Here is an 18,696-nt window from a genome sequence, read left to right as displayed (position 1 = left end):
ACATTTGGTCTTCAATGGCCAATGTGTTGTAAACTGGAAGAGTGCCCAATCCTACATCTCCCACATTGCAACTGGGCAGTATCTTTTTGGAATTTCTCGAACTGCTACTGTAAGCTTTCACTTCCCCTCTTTACTTTTCTGAGACAGAAAAAATGCAGTGCTTCTTAGTTCCCAGCATGATGAGAAAACTGTCCCGAATTATGAAATAAATAGAGCTGCCCTTTTTATTAAAGGTCAATTATTTTTAGTTATTGAAGCACAAATATTACTAATCCAGTTTCAATACAAATAATTTAATATGTATAATATTTATATACACAGGTTAACAAGACTTTGCGTGGACCAATTTTGCAACACTTGTACAGAGTTACATGCACCAGGGCACAGACAGAGAAGACAGACGGATTCTAGATATACAAACATGGAGTCTGGTTTGACCACAGCTAATGTCAGTTTAGGTCACACGCATTTTTTTAACCATTCCAATTTTTCATTCTTGAAACTTGTTTTTACAAAACTCAAGTTCTGGGAAGGAATCAAAAAAATACCGAAGCTGTGAAAAAGAACAAAAAGCTAACATCACTCAGATGAGACTGTGTGGTTTTGGATTTAAGGACGTGGTTTGCTTGCTGCTTTTAGCTGCTTTCTTGTCTCTGTAACACTGACATTAAGTATGAGTTCACAATATGACAAACAACAAATATTTATCATGTTTGCACACTGCTGACACTGTATGATTACACAAACAGAGAAAAAAAAACAAAAAAATTGGCATGACTTCACATAGCTGCCCTGAAAACGTATGACGAAACAGGTTTTATTATAGCTCTGGCCCTCCTCATGCAACACACACACACATACTGGGAAACACAATAGTCTTACTGTACACTTAAGGTTTGCATATTTGTATTTGTTTTGACCATGCAAGTATTTTTTAGTCTAAAAAGTCCAATCATACAGCGAGAGACTAAGAGTGGCGATTAGTCAAAACCAGAAGGCAAAAGGAACACCAGTTATTTCAGAGTCAGGCTGCAGAGAAAAACAAAGATGAATTCTTTACTGTGACTTGCTATAACTAGAGCAGCAACAGCTCTTCAGCTAAATTTCAAATGTCTGCTGTGGTACCACATAGCACTTTTACATTTATACTGTTGTAGGTTTTCATTCCAAAAGGTTACAGCCTCTTTATTTATTGCATGCAATAAATAATGAATCTAGAGTTCTGTAGTGTGCAAACCATTATTTCTTCATCTCATTTCTTCAGCTCTGCACCTGCTCCATTGACAGAGGAAGATGTGCGTGGACTTTTTTTTGGTTCACAAGATTATGAATGCAGCTTTCTCACTAATGTAGCTAGCCTCCATCTTTTATATGGTTTATATGAAGTGTCTATGACATCAGTTGTTGTCAGGAGTGCTATTTTCTTCCTCATTTTTGAAGAAGTGTATATTTGATTTGATTTTATGCAGTTTTATTTCTGACCATGTTTGTAGGAGAGAAAAATCCGCAGCAGATGGGAGGGAGTGCAGTATGTGAAAATAAGATAAAGATCCTAGTACCGTGCATTATTGTTGTCACTTTGGAATGACATTGCAATTGCACACAATGACATTTTTTCCAATGACACATTACATCTCCAATAGAATATTCTGGAGACAGTTTTCCTGCTTGTGGACAAGTGCAACACAGTGTTAGTGAGTAAAGGCCAAGTGCTTGGTATTCATTAGTGTGGATGAAACAGACTGGTTAAACTACCACTGTGTGGCGACGCCATGCTCTCAGCTTGTCCTGCAGGTCTAGGCCTGATCTCCTTAGGATGACAGTGGAATGTCCTGAGGAACTCTGATCTATCCATCCTGATGAAGAGGAGATGAGAGAGGGAAGCTTCTGTGCACAGTGAGGTAGGGACCTGGGACCTGGCTCTCCCTCAGTCATTCTGACTACCTTCACCCTATCATCTCTACATCCTCTTACACTATCCTCATTCCTGCCCAGCTCAAGGTCAAGATTCATGGACACAGCCCTTGTCCTCCCACCTCTAGTTTTCCTATAGCAGATTGGTGCTGACTGGTGCTGAGCAGTTCCACTCTGGCTGCTGATGTTGCGTGACCTGGTGGGTAATACCCAGAAAGGAATGGTCTGATATCCTCTGGCCAGACTGTGATTAAAATGGGAAGGAGGGTTCCTGAGAGGTGGTGATTTTGAGCATGCGGTGTGGATCTGACGGGTTGAGTCAGATCCTCTATTTGGATAAAGCTGTGATGGTGGTAAGTTGGTTCTTTGGCTGTTCCTCCTTTTTGACATCTTTGCATCACTGCCTGCTCCTTTTGCTTTAGCTTCTTCTCCTCCTACAAGTGAGATCTTTCCCTCTATCCTTTTTTCAGTGTTAAGGATGGTTTGTTCTCCCTCGACTTCATCTAGCTCTCCTCTTTCTTCTTTTTCCCCTACCCCTCCTTCACCATTGTTGCTGGCTTTGGCTGGTTCGTGCGCAGAAATCTCATCAGTGTTTCTGCTCACCGTGTGGATACTTGGACTTTTTTTATGTTTGTGGGTGACGGCAGCGATGATGGACTTGGTGTTCGGATCTTTTTTGGATGCAGAGGAAAGCTGAAAGGTTACCACTTGTAAGTATTTGTAATTATGTTTTTTCTATTGCAAAATGTGATATCCTATTCCAAGAATTAGCACCTACCTTTAACTTAAGAGAATCGCTGGTGGTGGAACCTGATAGAAAGGAAAAAGTAAGTTAGTTAATGTCATCATTGGATGGTAGTAATGTTAGGATGGTCACAAAATATAAAAACATGTAAATAAAGAGAAATCACAGCACAAGCTGCTTTCAAAAAGGCAAAGTGGAGATGTTGGAAAAAACAATAGTTGTGGAAAGAGCACAAATGGTTAAATGAATCCAAAGAAAGAGCAAACACACAGAAAGGAAGACCTGGTCCTACCGAAGAGGTTGATCCACTGTCTCAGCTAGAAAAAAGCACAGAAAGGCCCAGAAGAAGAGAACAGAGGAAAAAGTAGGAAACATTGTCAGTATCTACAAGCACAACAGAACAGAGGTCTGCTGAGAAAGAAAAATGCTGTCAGTTGATGAGGCTACAGAATTATGAATAAGGAGGGAAAGTTAAGACTTTCCAACTAAAGCAGTGAGGCTCTTTTCTTCAAGTTGTATGTAAGCAGTGTTTCCACTGCTCATCTGAATTAACCATAAATTGGCAAGAGTCTGTGTTCAGTGAGGAAATAGTGAACTCAGTGATTTCTACTAAAGCCCGTCTAATGTTTCAACATTTCTGTGTTGCTAGTGTTGAATGCAGTGGCATTAGATTGTCAGTGTCTGAACCCCTGCATACTCTTGCTGGGTATTTTTGTGCACCAGGAGAAACCAGGACCCATTGCACCAAAAAGGGTCTGACAGTACGTTTAAGGAATTTATCCGAACACCTAATGGCAGTCAGGGTGCCTTTATCTAGTCTTTGCCTAGAGGTCTGTGCGTTCTTTCATGAATATGCCTCCCCTGACTATGATCCATGACCAAACTGGTAATGCTGAGCGATGTTACGCACAGCATAACGTTGGCCACGTCGTCTCCAGGCTATTTTATGCCTGTCAAAAGTGACCAGGTGAAGATGCTGCCCTCTGTGAAATGTACAGGGCACCATTGGTCGACCTATCAATTCTGGTATTCTATAGCAAATGCCAGTTGGGTTCCATGGTCCCAGGCAGTGAGCAAAATGCTGAAGCATTAAGACTTCTTTTCACTGGATCTAAGGGACCCGGCCCAACTGCTGAAAAACCACACACCATAATCCCTCCTCCACCAAACTTTACATTTGGCACAATGCAGTCAGACAAGTACCATTCTCCTGGCAACTGCCAAACCTAGACTCTTCCAGTGGGCTGCCAGACATAGAAGCATGATTTTTTTACTCCAGAAATTGTCACTCCGTCTCTACTGCTCTAGAGTACATCCATTACTTTGCATTGTGCTCGGTCATGCAAGGTTTGGAAGCAGCTGCTAGGCCATGACAACACATTCCATTAAGCTCTCTACCCACTGTTCTTGAGCTACTCTTAAAGCTCACGAGAATCTAGCTGCTTCACAATGTGCGTACAATTGAATCTGTCTGTTGGTGAAGCATTAAAGGACTCTTGCAGCAGCCCCCACTCCTCACCTGATGCCTCTCTTGGCATGCCCGGCTTGCCAATGTTGGTCAGCAGATGGTCAATGTTGGGCAAAGGCTGTATGTCCCAATTATCATCTGGGGCCTACAGTCACACACAAACGCACGCGGGCACACACACACACACACACACACACACACACACACACACACACACACACACATCCAGCAGACATAAAAGAAGTGACGACATCTGAATGCATACAGTCATTCATGGTGTTTTCTGTTCATTTGGGTGATAAGAGCCCATACCTTCTCTTCTTTATCAAGCTCTTCATTACTGAAGAACCAGTCATACTGTTGGAGAAAGGAAACAGCTGGTATCAAGGAAATTCTGCTGCACTATTTTGAATCATATTTATCAAATAGATTCTAGTTGCTTATGTAAACAAGGAGTCCTTTATAGTCCTATATAGATTTTATAGTTGCATATTATTCTGATAGAGCACTTTGCTCTCAGACAGCAGGCTTACTTGCGGTTCCTAGAATATTTAAAAGCAGAATAGGAGTCTCCCATCTCTCCTGTGGAACCTGTTCCCAGTTTGGATTCAGGAGACAGACACTTTCTGCTTTTAGGATTAAACTTAACATTTCCTTTCTTTGTTTCTTTCCTTTTTACCAAAAGCAGGTTAGGGCTGGATCGGTTTACCCTGAACCATCCCTCAGTTATGCTGCTATACGCTCAGATTGCTGGATGATTTCCCATGATGCACTGAGATCTTCTCTGTGTTTGCTTATGTGCCACTATCAAACTATTTGTAACAAGTGTCACAAGTGTTATGTCCTGTTTGCTTTTTGCAGTCTGCTTGTGTTCACCATCCATCCAGCTGCAGTAGATGGTTCCCCCTCCCTAAGCCTGGTTCTGATGGAGTTCTCTATCTGTTAAAGGGAATTCTTCCTTTCCACAGTCTAGGGAGCTTGGAAAGAAAAGTGTCTGCACTTCTTTAAGTTGCTTGAAGACATTTCACCTCTCAGTTTGAGGGTCAAATGGTGGAGAGTCCCAGATTTAAGCCTTGTGGGAGTGTCCCCCCAAGACGGACAATGGACCCCGTAATGATCCTCCAACTAATCACACGAGCCAAGGTGTGAAAACGGGTTCAGGTCAAAATCAGCCAAAGTTTCAGGTGAGCTCATTGTGAAACTTAGCCCCACCCTATCATGTGATTTCCCAGACGCCTTAACGCCCACTCACATCCTGGGCCATTTGACCTCGGGAAATGAGTCCAGACGGTTTTCTTTCCAAGCTCCTTAGACTACGATGACCTGGATGACTGAGAACCTTCACAGACATATTCCTTTCCACAGTTCCCAAGCGTTTGCTTATAAAGGATTGCTTGATTATTTTTTTTCTCTAATATTGCAGGGTGTTTATCTTACAATATAAAGCATCTTCAAACAGAACTTGCACTATATAAGTAGAACTGAACCACTAAAGCAACTTTCACATACCTTTCTTGACACAAAGAAAATTTGCATCTTTGGCTACAATTGAACCAACAACCTTTTAGTTGCTAATTGAATGTACAGTATTGTCCACTACACCACTGGAGGCAGAACTGAATGCAGCACTACTGCATGGTGTTAATGCATAAAACACAACTGGCGATTCACAGAGGTGCAACTGGAGCAAGCAGCTGGTGGTTCTTACATGCAGGATAAGGGTCTCTACTATTTTGTAGCGATCAGGCATGTGGGTGACCATGTCTGTCATGTTGTCCTCTGATGTCCTCACCAGAGTGGGTCCAAACACCAGGGCTAGATTTCTTGGCTCCATCTGGAAATAATATTAAAACTTCATTTTAGACCACAAAAAAACCACGATTCAATTGATGGGACTGAAGGTAAAGGTTACCTTATTCTTTTCAGAGTGATCTGCTACCTTCTTGAGGTGACCCAACAGAAACTTAAGGGTGTGATAATAATGATCTGGCAGGTCATGGATCTAGAAAGAAGCAATGGGTACATATAGAGAGAGTTTTACTATCAAAAAGACAGAAGTATGTTCACTTCTCTGTTCTCTGCCCTCTTTTACCAGTTTGTTCATTGTCTTTAATCTCTCTTCTCCATCTTCAATCCGGTTGGCATCAATGAAGTGATTGTATTTATCTGTAGGCAGAGATAATGGATGACTAACTAACTACAAGTGATATTCTAAAATTCTGAAAATCATATGCCAACAAATTCAGTGGCTTTGTAACTTGCCACTGAAGAAAAAATGCAATCTTTTTTTATTTTTTATCCAAGCAACAGAACATTATTCAATACATACTCGTTAAAGATTCTTTGACATTTCACTGTAAACAAATGTCTGGACTCACCATCAGTAAACAGAGGCTCAGGCAGTTTTCGGAAGAATGTTTTAAGTAGGCTGCTGATAACATTCAGGTCTTGCCATCTCTGTGAGGACATGAAGAGGAGGCTTTAGGATTATAGTATCCCACATAGCAGACAGGTCTGGCCCAGATCTGGTATCAAGCCTGCACTGCTGGCTGACTTCTGGCATGATAAGACGTATGTCATCCAGATATGGGCCAGGCCTGGCATAGATGGCACTGTCTATGCGATGGCATGCCATATCTGGCTCGATTGTGGTTTGGGTTATGTGGCCCAGGCTCATAGCAAACAGGTCTGGCCCGGATCCGGCATCAAGCTGGCCCTTCTGACTGACTGGTGTCATGGCAGAGTGTATGTCAACCAGATGTGGGCCAGGTCTGGCAATGATGGCACTATTTATGTTCCTATTTTCCAATTTTAGTTAGAAGACCCAAATGCCATTTGCAGTACTATACTGCTATGGTAGCCAACGTTTCAAATGCAGGTTTGACAGGTTTGTGAGTGTACACTTTATCCAAAACCTAGTGATGGTTTACTCAAGTTTACCACTGGCCGGCTGTAGCTCAGGAGGTAGAGCAGATCACCTGCTGATTGGAAGGTTAGTGGTTCAATCCCTGGTTCCTCCAGTCTGCATGCTGAGTGTGAATATGTATGAATGTAGTTAGGAGAAGATGTGTTAATGTGGCATGTTGTATAGAGACTAGAAAAGCACTATTTAAGAATTCACTGCCTGAACAGAGTTTAGTCATGTTGCTTTTGTACTATTATGTTCTGGCACATGTTGTTATTACATGGCTTGATTAAGGTACACATTAGGCTGACATCTGGGGCCAGAGCTGAAACTGTTCTGGGCCAGCACAGGACCACCAGTGTGTCTGCAACTGGCCTTGTGCTGGCCCATGTGTGGGCCACCTCTGGCAAAACATATCTGGGCCAGCAAAGCGCCGTCATTCTTTGCGGTATGTGGGCCATGTGTGCACACACTGTGTGGGCCAGATCTGGGCCATACCAATTTCGCTATGTGGGAATTACCTAATCTATCAAAATTACACATAAAATCTGTTTCAAATATGGCATAGAAAAACTTCTTTTCTATTCTATTGGCGGCAATCTGTTCTTTAGGTCATCCCAAAAAGGTATTCTTTTCATCGGGACGTAGCGTTTTCAGGGGACGAAATGTTTTGTCACTCATCCAGCTGACTTCTTCAGTCTCAGCTGACCACAGCTTTGCCTAACCTTTAAGCAGTACCTTTGCACAGTGACTGAAACTAGCACCGCTGGCGAACAATGGGCTGTGAGGCCAGTTCCTTGATCATTAATATGCAAATTGTCATGGTCATTGATCAACAACCACTGATCAAAGACCATTGATCAATGGCTATTGATCAGTGGCCATAAGCATAATTCACAAAAAGTTGGGGAATGGCTGCAATCACAGCATTGTAAGATGGCAAAGGTTTACCCTTTAGATCACCTCCTCAATTCAGAGATGGTCTTTCCTCTCTGGTGAACTTGATGTGTTGGTCCACAGAGTTTGTTCACGGTGCTGATCACATTAACTCGGTGGACCAACACATCAAATTCACCAGGAAGGATATGAAAAATGACAAGTAGCATGATCATTGATCAGAATTTAACAATTTTTCATTTAGGACTTGGTAGGTTTGGATAACTTTTTCCCCTAATAAGTTAAAATAAATGTCCTTGGGTTATCTTTGTCTAATATTAAAATTAATTTGATGATTTGAAATAATTAAGAGTTAGAAAAAAAGGTGCTGCAGTTACTCAAAGGGAAGACAAAAGAAATAACTTCAGCTCCTGTCATTATAGATTATAATCAGCTCCTTAGATTATAGTCTTTAGTGGTATGTACTTTCAGTCTGACCTGCCACAGTCAGACTTTATCTTTATTGTGTTAAAAATTTCCTCTATAGTTTTCTAATAATTTAATCTGTTTCAGATGTAAAATTTTGAACATTTAAAAAACTCATCATGATGTAACATTAGTTGCTGTAGTCTGCTAAGCAAAGCAGGGCTCGTTTCCATACCTCTTCAGCAGTGTTCAAGTCCATGCCCTTGTTGAGATGCTCCTGCAAGTTAGACACCATGGCATTGTTGCCTGGTACACGGTATATACCAGTGTACTCCAGACCAGTTGCCTCTACAACACCACAACACATCTCCACTATTAGAGGAACAAACTGATAAGAGAAAGCAAGGGAGACAAAAGAGGGAAAAATAGACAATAAAAAAACTATTTCAACAAACAGATTTTCACCTACAACCTCAGCATCACATGACAATCACACTCCGTCTGAACATATACATCATTTGAAATAAGTTATTTCTGGAACAGTTGCTTTAGTGGCTTGTCTTTGTCTGTTCCATTGATCTTTTTGGGAAAAGTGGGGACCTTGGACAATAAGATGGACAAGATTGGCGAGCAAATTAAGAGAATGACAAAATACCGTGTTCTGTGCTCTAACAGTGCCTTCACAGGGTCCAGTTTCAGCTCAACAACTGAGCTGCCTTTTTGATTATTTTATTTAACTGGAATTATTAAACAAAAGGCAACGTTTTCAAGCATAGCAGAAATCCAAAAATGGAGCAGAAAATAAAGTCAATAAATCCAAATAGAAGACACACCAAAAAGGTGAAAAGGTGAAACTCTAAACCAGAAGTAAACTAAGAAACAAACTGAAAATGAATAAAGAGAACTTAAATGACCAAACAAACATACATACTTGGTAAAAGCACCTGACACTATTACTCACAGACACCTCATCAGAAATACTCTCAGCAGAAGACAATACAATAACACATGGGTCATCAAATGGTAATGTCTCTTGCTTGCTTCCCTATGTGAAGGCTGTCTCTGGAAAGGACCCCTTCAAAGTCAGTGTGGATTTAATATGTGCTTGTATACCAGTAGACTTACCTTTGTCCCAGCCATCACCCTGCTCTGCGGCCCTTCAGTCAGTTCACTCTAGCTTAGATTTCTACTTGTTAACAAACTCTGCTAACTTTGTTTCCTTGTATCATCTTTAGGAGGCTTTTTCCCCTCAGAGAGCCCAGGTGGTGGAGCACACCACTCCACCATCTTGCTACCAAATAAGAATGAGTGCTTTAACAAGTAACAGTATGGCGCAGATTATTTGCTCTCAAAATGAATTGCCTTTCACAGTTTACATCTCTCAGAAGCATCAGAGAGTCACTATCACACCGCCATCTTTGTCCGTTCCTCTCAGTCCACAGAGAGAGCCTCGTCTCAGCTGGAATCCTTCTCCAGTCAACTGGAAAAAGGCTGAGATTTTTTACTAACACAATGATCTCTAGAATTCAAACAGCTGAGCTGAAAACATTACTTCAACAGCACAGCGGCACTTGAAAGCAGGGCACTTTTAAGGAGTGTTCTTTCTCCTTATACAATCTTTTGATTTCTGCTAAGCTCCTCGATGATGACTCCTTTGAAGTGTTAACAGACTCACGGGCTGAGTAGGGTTTTTACCTCTACTCAGCCCGTGAGTAAGAATGAAGTGTCTACAAAGACACTTCATAGCCAAACAACTAAATACTCCATTGGAACCTCTGTCCAAACTTTTCCAAGTCTCCGTCTTAAATGGTCACCATCTTGCCTGTATCACCATTGCTCTGGACACTAGAAATCTTAGAGTACATCCAAGTCTACATCTCTGATGCACCTAACACACTGATGGTATTTGGACCCTCTTGGTTTTTTTCAGAGAACTTGACCTCTGACCTTCAGTCCAAAGTCACTGAGATTAAAACTTGTCCGAGATTTTTAGTAGATATACCTGTGGTATCAGTTTGAAATCCTAGGTGAATGCTTTCTCGAGTTATCGCATTCGTAAGATTTTCAGAAAACTTGAATACATCAATTTCAGTAAAATACCTATCATACTTTCCAATGAGCTACACGGCTTTGTTTTACTTAAAATCTCATTAGAAACCTATTTTATTGTACATTATTTTAAAACAAACTTTTTTTCCCTGCTAACTTGTTTTAACCACTTACAGAAACAATAAAGTTCACCAAAGAAAAAACTGATTTACAATAGACCCAAGGCAAAAAATACATTTATAGGTCTGCTCCACTTTAACTTGACAGTTTGATTTTGGGATTATTTAATGATTCTGTTTGTAGCCAAGCAGTTTTTTTTACTATGAATTTTGACTTACCTTATGGTTGACAGCAGGCTGACAGTCCTCGAGACGTACACCAAAAGCCTTTGGAACACCTGTCTTCTTGGCCTTCTTCATGATGTTGATGCTCCACAGTGCCTTGTTATCATCTGACTCACACAGATGCAGATAAATGGATACATAATTAAGTTAAGCATTTTTGCTGCTTTGATTTGTCATATATACTGAAGAACACAAACCAGAGTCATGTTTAGACCCTCCAGATCTGGAAGCTCTGTTCACTGAAGTGTTGTCAGTTTTTGCCAGAAAGAAGGGCGGCATCATACGATGGGCTCTGGGAGAGGAGTCTAGCTTACTACCTGTCAGACTACACAAAAGAGAACAACAAAGTTAGGCAATTTTTAACCTCATCGTGTTGGTTTAGGTGTGGATGTTAGTTTAAGTGGATGTAACAAGGTTAACAGAAGTTGTTAGTTTTGATGTGTCTTCAAAAGATATTAATAAATAAAAAGGTGCAGTGGTTTTGATACACTATATTGCCAAAAGTATATATCCATATTTACAAGTATATGCACTTGAATGACATTGATTGCCAGGATAGCTGTAGCTCGGGCAGTAGAGCAGGCCATCTACTAACTGGAAGGTTGGTGGTTTGATCCCTGGCTGCCCCTAGTCTGTATGCCAAGTATCTTTAAGCAACATGTTAACCCCAATTTAATTCATAGAGTTTCTATTAGGTCAGCCCTCTTTGCAGCTATAACAGCTTCACCTCTTCTCAGAACGTTTTCCACAAAGTTTAGGAGTGTGATTTATTAGAGTTATTTGTGGCCCTTCTTGCAGAAGTGGATTTGTAAGGACACGGAGACTTGGCTTCTCTTTCTAATTCCTCCCAAAGGTGTTCTGTCGAGGTCAGTACTCTCTACAGGCCAGTCAACTTCTTCCACATCCCACTTGCTCATTTATGTCTTTATGGACCTTGCTTTTTGGACTGGTCCAGTTCCCACAAAATTGGGAGAATGAAGTTGTCATGACGTGGACACTCCAGTGGCACTTAAAGTAATGGGAAACAACTTTATCAAGTGACCAACGCATTTTGGCTTGTGGTCTTCATCAGGATCATAAAATGTCAACGTTTAAATAAAAAACAGGAAACAGAAAAAAATGTTAAAAAATCCAAGTGGACCAATTACACCTTCACATGAAGTTGTCCAAATGGTATCTGGGTGGCATGGTGGCCTGGTGGTTAGGACTGTTGCCTCACAGAAACCTCAGTTTGACTCCACCCTCTGGCAAGGGCCTTTCTATGTGGAGTTTGCGTGTTCTCCCCATGTCTCCATGGGTTCTCTCCAGGTACTCCAGCTTCCTCCCACAGTCCAAAGGCATACAATTAGTGGGGTTGCATTTATTGGTGATTCTAAATTGCCCAAAGGTGTGAATGTGAGTGCGAATGGTTGTCTGTCTCTCTGTGTTAACCCTGCATCAGACTGGCAGTCTGTACAGGGTGTACCTTGCCTCTTACCCTGTGGTAGCTTGGATAGGCTCCAGTCCTCTGCAAAGTGTAAGAGAATGGATGGATAGTCATGTGGCACTGAGAGTTCCTTTCACTGAAAAACAACCCCACACCATATTCCCCCCTCCACCAGTCAGATAAGTACCATTCCCCTGGCAACCACCAGACTCCTTCATCAGATTGCCAAACAGACAAGTATGATTCTTCACTCCAGAGAACACGTCTCCATTGCTCTAATGTCCAGTGCCGGCGTGCTTTACACTACTGCATTTGATGCTTTGGATTGCACAGTGATCGAATTCTTGGATGCAGCTGCTCAGCCATGGAAACCCATTCTATGAAGCTCTCTACACACTACTCGTGATCAAATCAGCAAGGCCAAATGAAGTTTAGAGAAAGTTGGCACCCTCTATGCACTATGTGCCATCTGCTGACCCTGCTCAGCGATTTTACATGGCCTACCACTCTGTGGCAGAGTTGACGTCTTTGTTATGAAACCAATAACAGTTAACTGTTGCACAAATGGCATCCTATCATGGTACCATGCAGGAATTCACTGTGCCCCTGAGAGTGATCCTGTCATGGTCTGGCAGTCCTCGCCGGTTAACCTGCCTGTGTGTTATGTTTTTTCTATCTTCATTGTCAAGGCTCCCCTCCCGGTTCCCTCCTTTATGTGTACAGTGGGGCAAAAAAGTATTTAGTCAGCCACCGATTGTGCAAGTTCCCCCACCTAAAATGCCCCAAAACATCACTGCTCTCGAGAAGATCTGCATGGAGGAATGGGCCAAAATACCAGCTACTGTGTGTGCAAACCTGGTAAAGACCTATAGTAAACGTTTGACCTCTGTTATTGCCAACAAAGGTTATGTTACAAAGTATTGAGTTGTATTTTTGTTATTGACCAAATACTTATTTTCCACCCTGATTTACCAATAAATTCTTTACAAATCCTACCATGTGGATTCATGGATTTTTTTTCACATTCTGTCTTTCACAGTTGAAGTGTACCTCTGGTGCAAATTACTGACCTCTGTCATCATTTTAAGTGGGGGAACTTGCACAATCGGTGGCAACTAAATACTTTTTTGCCCCACTGTATTTGTTTTTGAGTGTGTGCGTGTGTTTCCAGAGTGGCGGTTTACGCGCATCATCAGGCCGGAAGGTTATATATATGAAGAACTGGAGTTTTCACCATTCACGCAATGGTCCACGAGCACTGTGTGGGAGTCAGAAGCACCACAACGGAAGACATGTGTTTTGGAAATTGTCACATTACTATCACTATTCAACTATCTTCACTATAAATAAACTCACTCTCTATTTTGGAAAGTCCTGCATTTGGGTCCCGTTCTTGGCCTGAACCTGACGGACCCATTCTTTCATTCTTTGTAGAAGCAGCCTACATGCCTGTGTACTTGATTTTATACACCTGTGGCCATGGAAGTGATTGGAACACCTGAATTCAATGATTTGGATGGATGAGTGAATACTTTTGGCAATATTTTGGGAAATGTTCTGTATATTCCAAATTCTTTTCATGATGACTACAGTTTTATTTGTAATTTGGGGAAATTGCAGTTTAAAGTATGATTTGTGGCAATCTTCAAGCCCAGAATTACAGTGACTTCTAATTACTGTAAGGCGCAGACTTTTTACTTAATATAATTATTCATCCTGACCTGTGTTTCTTGTAGTCATTCAGCTTCTTGTTGATGAGAGCCTGTCTTGAGAAACCAATCTCCTATAAAGAATGAAAGCCACAAATTAGTTTGGTGTATGTGTTTGTGCAGCCAGTGCAAACTAGCAAATATTATTCATACCTCGTTATCTGTTTTGCTATTCTCCCTAATAACCTTGATCCATGCCAGCATGTCATCGCTATCCTCGGCCTGAAGCAGGTACTCGCAGAAATCCTGCGTGGTCAACCTCAAGGTGTGTTTCCGCTTGGTTTCACTGTAGGCAATGTCAATCAAGCAACAGCGGATGCTGATTGGACAATGTTCAACCTGACCGGGTCCTGCTCCTGCCCCGTGAATCACTGCATCTCGCTTGTCTTTGTAAAGGAAGAGTGAATGGGAGCGGAGAACGGAGAAGGCGCGTCTCCACGGTCGCATACTCCCACCAACTTTCTGTCATGAAGAAAGATGAAGAGAAGGCATAACCTTAAAAAAATGTACTAATGTATTAATATATTTATTATCACAGGCAAATACCAAATCAGGATGCACCGTTCAACAGCAAATCTCACAATACAATTATGCTTACTTGAGGGTATATGGAAATTTGCCCAACCAACTTGAAGGAGGCATTTGAAGAGGTGTGTGTGTGTCTGTGTGTGTGTGTTGGTCCATTTGGTGTAAATTTAGTTTGCGTTGTTTTCAAAACTCATTCCTGGTGGGTGTTGTTGGTCTTTTCCAGGGCCGATAACATTTATGTGTTTTGTGGAAAGACTTTCTAGGTGTAGCCAGGAGGCAGGTGTTTTCTTTGGTGATCTCAGAAACCCCTCTCTCCTTTTCAGCAAACACTAAGTGGAAAGTCGGAATAAGTGTCCTTACATAAGAGCTGGCCATCTCTTTTTAGTTTGCTAACACCTGGACACGGACAAGCATTAGAAAAGACATCCTGCATAAATGCAGACACAGTGGGGTTTTTTCTTCTTCTTTTATTTTTACCTTTCCCTTCTCTGTCAGAATCTGTTTGTAGTGCAGCCAGCCCTCCTTGTGAACATCACTGAAGGTGATGATACCCAGCTCAGAGGTTGAGTGGCGCTTGGATCGGGCGTCCTCTTGGGCTTGCAGACTTTCCAAAGACTGAAACACATTGTGGAAGTATTATGTTTCGATCTAACAAGACTGGTCCATCTTCAAAAAGCAGGACGTGGAGACTTGCACTCAGTCTGGCCTTTTCTACATTAAGTGCTGTGTGGAGAATCTGACAGTGACAGAAAAACTATCTGGGTTTTTCCTAACCAAAAACCTTGGATGATGAGTGAAGTGCAGGCTCTGATAAGAACTCTTAACTTTGCCTTCAAGCTTAGGGACAGTTCTCTGTGCAGCACTGCCAGAGCCGAACTGAGTAGAGACATCAAACAAGCCAAGGAGGCCTACAGGAGGATACAGGACTTCCTCACTTATAATAACCTCTAGCATCCAAGCCCTCACCAACTACAAAGGCCAGAGCCCCCAACCCGTAACAGCGGCCACAAACTCACAAAGGAGCTCAACACCTTCTTCACTCGGTTTCTTTGCCCCCCCCCCCACCTCGCAGCTCATGCCACTGTTCCCACCTGTCTGAGAGCCCCCATCATCACTCACATCCAAAGACTGGTATAGACAGCCTTATTGACTACAGGCCTATAGCCCTCATGTCTGTATTCATGAAGTGTGTTGAGTGGATAGTGTCACAGCACATCAAAAACTCTCTACTCCCCTCCCTCAACCCCCAACAGTTTGCTTACAGAGCAAATCAGTCCACAGAGGATGCCATCACCATCACCCTTCACAGAGCACTGAGCCATCTGGAGAACATGAAGAGCTATGTGTGCATGCTCTTCATGGGCTATAGCTCAGCATTCAACACCATAATCCTAGACATCCTCACCACCAAACGGAACCATCTTCAGATCCCCCCCTGCCACCTGCTCCTGGATCAAAGACTTCCTCACCAACCAGCCTCAATAACTCCATTTCTGGGAACCCACATCTCTGCTGATCTCACCTGGACTCACAACACCAACACCCCGGTAAAGAAGGCCCAGCAGTGGCTGCACTTCCTCTGTGTCTTGAGGAAGAATAATCTGGACCAGAAGCTGCTGTTGGCCTTCTACTGCTCGTCAGTGGAGAGTGTGCTTTCCTACTGCCTGGGTGTTTGGCATGCAGGGGTTGCCTACCCTCGGCCATTGCCAGATCCTCCTGTCTCAGGAAAACCAGAGCCATTGCACCCCGCTCACCACCTGATTGACCCGCTTCCCTCTGGTTGGCACCACAGGTCAATCAGGTCCAACACCTTCAGTCTAACAAACAGCTTCTTCCCCTGGGCCATTTGGACTGTTGACAAACCCCCACATCCCACTCTGCCCACTCACCTCACTAATCTGAGCCATGGTCTGAGTAACTCCCACCACAGACTCTACTCAGACCAAGTATTTAATTTTCTTTGCACTATTTCCAAGCACTTTGCAACTTTGTGTGCCTTTTTCTTATTTTTGTACATATCCCTCTTGATTGTATATATTTCTCCTGTTTGCTATTTATTCCTGTTGCTATTTATATTTTACTCCGGCACAGTTGGTGTGGAGCACCCACAATTTTGTTGTACATGTACAATAAAAAATAAAGAGCTATTCTATTCTATTCTTATGGAACTTACAAAGACAGTGGTTACTGGGTTCCTGTAAACATCAATGAACTAAATATAGAAAACACATATGACAATATCCAGGTCAAGAATTTAGAAATGAGAGTGACTCACCCCATCCGTGAAAAAGCTCTTGACCCTTTTTGGTAGTTTACTGTGGAGCAGACAGCAAACGAGTTACAGATATAAACGGTATATTGCAATAAAATTCAAGTTTTTAAAGTTTTATTGATTACTCTGTATTATTTGGTTAAACTAGAAGATTAACTTTTTTCACAGTACGTCAGGCATGAATGTTTGCATGTTTGCACTTCATTACTCATTCCTTTGAGCCTTTCTGATTTCACTATTGTGTCAGAATCACTGGATTCATGATGTTCCGTAAAAATTTTGAATCAGCTTAGACCAATGAGCAAAATTACCTGCACAGAAAAAGTTGTTCAGATCCTTACATGCATATGAAACTGACTGACATTCCATTCTTAAGCCATAACGTTTAATATAATGTCAGCACCATTTGTAGCTATGACAGCTTGAACTTTTTAGGGAAAGCTTTCCACAAATTTTAGGAGTGCATTAATGGGAATCTGTGACCATTCCTCCAGAAGTGCATTTGTGATGTCAAACAGTGATCAAAGGAGCTTGCAAAGAAAAGCATCTGGACTTCTTTAAGTTACTTGAAGACCGAGAAGCTTCTTCAGTTCTAAGTTCAAATGGTGGAGAGTCCCAGATATACAGTGGGGCAAAAAAGTATTTAGTCAGCCACCGATTGTGCAAGTTCCCCCACCTAAAATGATGACAGAGGTCAGTAATTTGCACCAGAGGTATACTTCAACTGTGAGAGACAGAATGTGAAAAAAAAATCCATGAATCCACATGGTAGGATTTGTAAAGAATTTATTGGTAAATCAGGGTGGAAAATAAGTATTTGGTCAATAACAAAAATACAACTCAATACTTTGTAACATAACCTTTGTTGGCAATAACAGAGGTCAAACGTTTACTATAGGTCTTTACCAGGTTTGCACACACAGTAGCTGGTATTTTGGCCCATTCCTCCATGCAGATCTTCTCGAGAGCAGTGATGTTTTGGGGCTGTCGCCGAGCAACACGGACTTTCAACTCCCGCCACAGATTTTCTATGGGGTTGAGGTCTGGAGACTGGCTAGGCCACTCCAGGACTTTCAAATGCTTCTTACGGAGCCACTCCTTTGTTGCCCAGGCGGTGTGTTTTGGATCATTGTCATGTTGGAAGACCCAGCCTCGTTTCATCTTCAAAGTTCTCACTGATGGAAGGAGGTTTTGGCTCAAAATCTCACGATACATGGCCCCATTCATTCTGTCCTTAACACGGATCAGTCGTCCCGTCCCCTTGGCAGAAAAACAGCCCCATAGCATGATGTTTCCACCCCCATGCTTCACAGTAGGTATGGTGTTCTTGGGATGCAACTCAGTATTCTTCTTCCTCCAAACACGACGAGTTGAGTTTATACCAAAAAGTTCTACTTTGGTTTCATCTGACCACATGACATTCTCCCAATCCTCTGCTGTATCATCCATGTGCTCTCTGGCAAACTTCAGACGGGCCTGGACATGCACTGGCTTCAGCAGCGGAACACGTCTGGCACTGCGGGATTTGATTCCCTGCCGTTGTAGTGTGTTACTGATGGTGACCTTTGTTACTTTGGTCCCAGCTCTCTGCAGGTCATTCACCAGGTCCCCCCGTGTGGTTCTGGGATCTTTGCTCACCGTTCTCATGATCATTTTGACCCCACGGGATGAGATCTTGCGTGGAGCCCCAGATCGTGGGAGATTATCAGTGGTCTTGTATGTCTTCCATTTTCTGATGATTGCTCCCACAGTTGATTTTTTCACACCAAGCTGCTTGCCTATTGTAGATTCACTCTTCCCAGTCTGGTGCAGGTCTACAATACTTTTCCTGGTGTCCTTCGAAAGCTCTTTGGTCTTGGCCATGGCGGAGTTTGGAGTCTGACCGTTTGAGGCTGTGGACAGGTGTCTTTTATACAGATGATGAGTTCAAACAGGTGCCATTCATACAGGTAACGAGTGGGGGACAGAAAAGCTTCTTACAGAAGACGTTACAGGTCTGTGAGAGCCAGAGATTTTCCTTGTTTGAGGTGACCA

At 42.3% G+C, this 18,696-nt stretch overlaps 1 protein-coding gene across 6 annotated transcripts in view; it reads right to left on the bottom strand.

Moving 5' to 3' along the window:
- Window positions 1-274: 274 nt before the first annotated feature.
- LOC101466981 (rho GTPase-activating protein 23) overlaps window positions 275-18,696 on the bottom strand; it is an 80,552-nt gene continuing 62,130 nt past the window's right edge. For 5 of the 6 annotated variants that reach the window (XM_024799052.2, XM_012915718.4, XM_076887184.1 and 2 more), the window contains 15 exons: window positions 16,666-16,705; window positions 14,868-15,005; window positions 14,016-14,324; window positions 13,875-13,936; window positions 10,925-11,052; window positions 10,722-10,834; window positions 8,570-8,722; window positions 6,506-6,584; window positions 6,220-6,293; window positions 6,040-6,129; window positions 5,836-5,961; window positions 4,440-4,484; window positions 4,179-4,272; window positions 2,693-2,724; window positions 275-2,607 (listed from right to left, as the gene is read on the bottom strand). In XM_024799052.2, the coding sequence (XP_024654820.1) occupies window positions 1,747-2,607; window positions 2,693-2,724; window positions 4,179-4,272; window positions 4,440-4,484; window positions 5,836-5,961; window positions 6,040-6,129; window positions 6,220-6,293; window positions 6,506-6,584; window positions 8,570-8,722; window positions 10,722-10,834; window positions 10,925-11,052; window positions 13,875-13,936; window positions 14,016-14,324; window positions 14,868-15,005; window positions 16,666-16,705 (2,344 nt within the window). In that variant the 3' untranslated portion in view covers window positions 275-1,746. Of the gene's footprint in view, window positions 2,608-2,692; window positions 2,725-2,951; window positions 2,977-4,178; window positions 4,273-4,439; window positions 4,485-5,835; window positions 5,962-6,039; window positions 6,130-6,219; window positions 6,294-6,505; window positions 6,585-8,569; window positions 8,723-10,721; window positions 10,835-10,924; window positions 11,053-13,874; window positions 13,937-14,015; window positions 14,325-14,867; window positions 15,006-16,665; window positions 16,706-18,696 lie in introns of all 6 variants that reach the window. The other variant, XM_076887187.1, reaches the window with a different exon arrangement.

Source organism: Maylandia zebra, linkage group LG8, assembly GCF_041146795.1.
Source record: "Maylandia zebra isolate NMK-2024a linkage group LG8, Mzebra_GT3a, whole genome shotgun sequence".
Classification (NCBI taxonomy): domain Eukaryota; kingdom Metazoa; phylum Chordata; class Actinopteri; order Cichliformes; family Cichlidae; genus Maylandia; species Maylandia zebra.
Note: the sequence above shows the minus strand (reverse complement) of the source record. Positions and strands in the feature narration are given on the sequence as shown.